Source organism: Cynoglossus semilaevis, chromosome 14, assembly GCF_000523025.1.
Source record: "Cynoglossus semilaevis isolate Cse_v1.0 chromosome 14, Cse_v1.0, whole genome shotgun sequence".
NCBI lineage: Eukaryota > Metazoa > Chordata > Actinopteri > Pleuronectiformes > Cynoglossidae > Cynoglossus > Cynoglossus semilaevis.
The window spans coordinates 1,912,971-1,918,791 of record NC_024320.1 but is presented as its reverse complement, the minus strand read 5'-3'; the positions used below and the strand labels follow the sequence as shown (position 1 = coordinate 1,918,791).

Here is a 5,821-nt window from a genome sequence, read left to right as displayed (position 1 = left end):
CTCTCTAACATATGAGGTTAAACTTCGAAAACAATTTGAAAGGGAAATTGTTAATGTAATTCATGTATAGTGAAATAGACAGGTTCTCTGTAATGTTAACTCTTGGGATTCCAGACTGTCAGTGAACGCACGTATATAGGTAGGTCTGTGATTGGGTGCGAGTGTGAGTCTGTGTGTATGTCACGGAGTGAGGAGCCAGTGGAAGGAAAGAAGAGCATGTAGAGAAGTTATTATTATGTGGCGTAGTTACGGCCGACAGTAACTGTTAAGGTTTTTCAATAAAAGACCTGTCTGAGACGAACGCCTCGTCGTCATTGTAACGCTCGGCCAGACGTTACAATAAGTATTTATATTTCTTAAAAAGTCTTTATTAACATACATATATTATCATATCTGAAAAAACTAAGTTGTAGTTGTCATAAATATTAAAGTATTTGTCTGTTATTAACACCAAAGTACATCAATTTGACAGGTACAAAGTATATTTTGAAATAAATGCAAGAATCACATCTTGTTGTAAATATGGCATGTTGCTATTGTCAGCACACCAGTGTGTATATTTAACTGTGAAACTGCATTATTTTTGCGAAAAGAATGCAAAAATTACAGTATTGAACTGTAAAAAAATGTATGGCCCACAACAGTAAATATATTTAACTGTGAAAAACTATTTTTGGGGCGAAATAAATGCAAAAATCACGGTACTGAAGGCAATGCATTTTTTTCCAGACAAAAATGTTAAAAGTACTGTACTTTACTGATTTACTAATTCACAGTGAGTCATTGTTATATAAACACTGTGTGACACTGTTTTAGAGTTTACAGATTTTTACTGTCATGGTTTGACATGTATTCACCGTACAATTTACAAACATTTTTAACAGTGTAAGTTGAGAAACACGTTGGTGTTTTGAAGGACCCTGTAGAATCTCTTCATCTTATGTCTTAGTTGTCATTGGTCATAGGTTTTAGTCCTAGTTTTAGCCCTAGGCTAAAAAAAAAACAGGGACATTTGCAAACATTTCCAAGTTAGTACTGTAACTACACCTGCAGCTGGTTTTGCTTGGTTCCAAGCTCTCAAGGTCATGAGAATCACACCCATACTGCACTGTAGATTTTCTGTGGAGTTTTGGATCCTTTTTCACAATGCAGCTTTCAATAGTTTCCTCAAATATGTCATTTTCCCCCATAAACCCTGAGAGTTATCCAAGGAACCGGAATAGTTAAAAACCACAGGTATCTGGTATTTTAACATAAAATGAACCCAAGTGTATTTCTGAGACCACAGGATGTTTTGTGTAAACTTGCTGGGTTTTAGCACCTTTCTGTTGGACGAGGGCATTCTCGCATCCCTTGCCTCAAGACAGGTTCTTGTGTTTGTAGATAAGCTTTACAGTGAGTGCAGAAGTATTTTTGAGGATTCATTTTATTATTGAACAACAACCATGTTCTTAATGAACCCAAAAGACTCATTAATATCAAAGCTGAATATTTTTGGGATTTGGAGTGGGGCTTTTTTAGTTTTAGCTATTTTAGGAGGATATCTGTGTGTGCAGGTGACTATTACTGTGCATAATTATTAGGCAACTTAACAAAAAACAAATATATACCCATTTCAATTATTTATTTTCACCAGGGAAACCAATATAACAGCTCAACATTCACAAATATACATTTCTGACATTCAAAAACAAATCAGTGACCAATATAGCCACCTTTCTTTGCAAGGACACTCAAAAGCCTGCCATCCATGGATTCTGTCAGTGTTTTGATCTGTTCACGATCAACATTGCGTGCAGCAGCAACCACAGCCTCCCAGACACTGTTCAGAGAGGTGTACTGTTTTCCCTCCTTGTAAATCTCACATTTGATGAGGGACCACAGGTTCTCTATGGGGTTCAGATCAGGTGAACAAGGAGGCCATGTCATTAGTTTTTCTTCTTTTAGGCCCTTTCTTGCCAGCCACGCTGTGGAGTACTTGGATGCGTGTGATGGAGCATTGTCCTGCATGAAAATCATGTTTTTCTTGAAGGATGCGGACTTCTTCCTGTACCACTGCTTGAAGAAGGTGTCTTCTAGAAACTGGCAGTAGGACTGGGAGTTGAGCTTGACTCCATCCTCAACCCGAAAAGGCCCCACAAGCTCATCTTTGATGATACCAGCCCATACCAGTACCCCACCTCCACCTTGCTGGCGTCTGAGTCGGACTGGAGCTCTCTGCCCTTTACCGATCCAGCCATGGGCCCATCCATCTGGCCCATCAAGACTCACTCTCATTTCATTCAGTCCATAAAACCTTAGAAAAATCAGTCTTGAGATATTTCTTGGCCCAGTCTTGACGTTTCAGCTTGTGTGTCTTGTTCAGTGGTGGTTTTTCAGCCTTTCTTACCTTGGCCATGTCTCTGAGTATTGCACACCTTGTGCTTTTGGGCACTCCAGTGATGTTGCAGCTCTGAAATATGGCAAAACTGGTGGCAAGTGGCATCTTGGCAGCTGAACTCTTGACTTTTCTCAGTTCATGGGCAGTTATTTTGCACCTTGGTTTTTCCACACGCTTCTTGCGACCCTGTTGACTATTTTGAATGAAACGCTTGATTGTTCGATGGTCACGCTTCAGAAGCTTGGCAATTTTAAGAGTGCTGCATCCCTCTGCAAGATATCTCACTATTTTTGACTTTTCTGAGCCTGTCAAGTCCCTCTTCTGACCCATTTTGCCAAAGGAAAGGAAGTTGCCTAATAATTATGCACACCTGATATAGGGTGTTGATGTCATTAGACCACACCCCTTCTCATTACAGAGATGCACATCACCTGATATGCTTAATTGGTAGTGGGCTTTCGAGCCTATACAGCTTGGAGTAAGACAACGTGCATAAAGAGGATGATGTGGTCAAAATACTCATTTGCCTAATAATTCTGCACTCCCTGTATGTCTGTCTTTTTGCAGAAGGCATGGAGCAAATATTGGTATTTTTGACATCATGTCCACATTATTGACAAGCCAACCCATCCAAGATTTTAATTCTCATTCTTTATGTTGGATTTTTTCCTGGTGGATTTGATGAATTGATAATCCATTAGGGCTAATTACCATAGGTATGTCCTTCAGGTGGCTGTGGAAGCTTCATGTTATCTTTGGACATCATTAGACGTCTTAACTCCTGAAGGACAACTTTTATGGTATAGGAACTTTGCCATTTGGCTAAAATCTGTATGTTACGCAGGTCGATCGTCCCGTTGGTATTATTGATGCCATTCATGCAAATTTTTGTGAGAAACCGTACTGTTGGAGCCACTTCTGGGTATCTAGGTCCACATTCTAGTTTAAGACTATATATCCTGTTCTCGTAATTGGTTCCTGGCGGTCCAATGATCATTCCTCTCCAACTGGTCAGAGTCATGTCATCATCGTCCTCTAGCCCCCAGCTGACTGTGCCGTCACCAACACCCTTTTGACCCTCTTCAAGCTCATCCAACAAACGGAAATTGCGAGGAACTTTGATTCCTAAAATAATAAGAAACATGTTGGGTCAAGAAATGGTTGAACACAGAATCTTAAAGGTGGGATTTCAAAGAGAAAAAGGATTTTAGGTTAGATTACTTTTACCCTGCATGGTCGGTTTTGACCACACCTTCTCAGTAGATTCTGGTTGACCACAATTCAGTAGGTTCTTTTCGACCACACCTCTGTAGGTCCTTGTTGACCACTCCTTCTTAGTAGGTTCTTGTTGACCACAGCTTCTCAGGAGATTGTTGTCGACCACACCTTCTCAGTAGGTCCTTGTTGACGACACCTTCTCAGTAGGTTCTTGTTGACTACACTTCAGTAGGTTCTTGTCAACCAGACCTTCTCTGTAGGTTCTTGTTGACCACTCCTTCTCTGTAGGTTCTTGTTGACCACTCCTTCTCAGTAGGTTCTTGTTGACCACTCCTTCTCAGTAGGTTCTTGTTGACCACTCCTTCTCAGTAGGTTCTTGTTGATCACACCCTCTCAGGAGATTGTTGTCGACCACACCTTCTCAGTAGGTCCTTGTTGACGACACCTTCTCAGTAGGTTCTTGTTGACTACACTTCAGTAGGTTCTTGTCAACCAAACCTTCTCAGTAGGTTCTTGTTGACTACACTTCAGTAGGTTCTTGTCAACCAAACCTTCTCTGTAGGTCCTTGTTGACCACTCCTTCTCAGTAGGTTCTTGTTGACCACTCCTTCTCAGTAGGTCCTTGTTGACGACACCTTCTCAGTAGGTTCTTGTTGACTACACTTCAGTAGGTTCTTGTCAACCAGACCTTCTCTGTAGGTCCTCACACCTTCTCAGGAGATTGTTGAGTAGGTTCTTGTTGACTACACTTCAGTAGGTTCTTGTCAACCAAACCTTCTCTGTAGGTTCTTGTTGACCACTCCTTCTCAGTAGGTTCTTGTTGATCACACCTTCTCAGGAGATTGTTGTCGACCACACCTTCTCAGTAGGTCCTTGTTGACCTCAACTTCTCAGTAGGTTCTCATTGACCACACTTTCTTTGTTCTTGCTCTTGTTGACCACACCTGATTCTCATTGCAATGACCATTTCACTTCATAAGATCAGAGCTACAATTGGATCACTTCAGAGGATCAAAGCCTCTTGGTCTCAATCAAAGTCAGTCTTTCTACCTCCTTTTCTCTATTGACGGCTATCAATGTAGCCCTCTTTTGGGAGGTCTGACATACGCAGGAAACTTAATATGCAGTGATACCACATACCAGTAACATACCAGTGGATTTGAAAACATAATGAAGTTGGTGTGATCACAGACAAAAAAAAAATGTTAGACATCATTTGCCACTGAAAATGGAACCAGTATCAAGAAGTAATGGGAATAAACTCAGGTTTGCTTCATGTCCTCATTATGGACTATCCTAAGAAGTCATTATTTCTCAAAGGCACTGTGGTCAGCTCATAGTGGTTTCTTCCGTAAGATATATAAATAATTTTGCACACACAATTATAGCATCAGAAAAACTCTTAGTCCTTTGAATACAGACAGACAGTTTTGGGGACTTGGCAGAAGTTGTGCCTGGTCTTTGGCCTTAGGGAGGTCACAGCTAAGTGGTAAAGTCAGAGGTGAAACTCTGCCTCAGAGTTTGAGGGAGTGAATTAAGGGCAGGACTTGTTAATCAATAAGAGTGAGAAGGTCAGATCACAGGTTTTGGAGTCAGAATGTCATGTTCCTGAGAAACCTCAAGTGGAGATAATTTGATTTTATTTGTTTATTATGTTGTATTTTAGTGTTTATTTCTTGAAATTACTCTGATAATGGACAACAAAACAGACTTGTCGTCATTTAAATTATTTATGTGTTTGACCTTAACCTTATTTTTATACATTTCTTAGTAAGAAATGAATTCCTATTAAATAAAAAACCTTAAATTAAACATCACCTTTGTCTACAACAGGGTCAAAGACATACTGTAACTGGAAGTAACAGCAGAGATGAGCTAAAACAAATGGAATGTAGAACTAATGGGATAGAACTTAATTTAACCTTCTGGATTGCGTTAGGAACCTCATGTAAATTATTCCTCTTTCTATTTTTGAAACCAGTTTGCAGCAAACCAGCTGCAACTGTCATGTCCTCTGTCTGTGAATGATTGACACTGCACTGAAAAACCTGTGGACATTTAAGACACTGACTCGGGATACGGAAACTTTAGGTGTTTTGGACAGAACATTTTGGAAACATTGTCAATACTTTCGTCATCCAGACTCTTGACTCCAGAGGACTAATTTACAAAACCTTAGTAGGACTTTATGGTTTTTGGAAATCAAGGCAACCTTAGAAAATA

The 5,821-nt window shown here is 40.1% G+C and overlaps 1 protein-coding gene across 3 annotated transcripts; it reads right to left on the bottom strand.

Moving 5' to 3' along the window:
* Window positions 1-2,815: 2,815 nt before the first annotated feature.
* LOC103389086 (ubiquitin-conjugating enzyme E2 variant 2-like) lies at window positions 2,816-3,774 on the bottom strand. 3 transcript variants are annotated; one of them, XM_008324351.3, is made up of 2 exons: window positions 3,633-3,774; window positions 2,816-3,505 (listed from the first exon to the last, which is right to left on the bottom strand). In XM_008324351.3, the coding sequence occupies exon 2, from the start codon at window positions 3,399-3,401 to the stop codon at window positions 3,084-3,086; it is 318 nt and encodes a 105-aa protein (XP_008322573.1). In that variant the 5' UTR covers window positions 3,402-3,505; window positions 3,633-3,774; the 3' UTR covers window positions 2,816-3,083. The 3 variants fall into 3 exon arrangements, with proteins under 3 accessions (XP_008322573.1, XP_008322572.1, XP_008322571.1); XM_008324350.3 differs by having other exon boundaries at window positions 3,608-3,742; XM_008324349.3 differs by having other exon boundaries at window positions 3,602-3,732.
* Window positions 3,775-5,821: the final 2,047 nt, after the last annotated feature.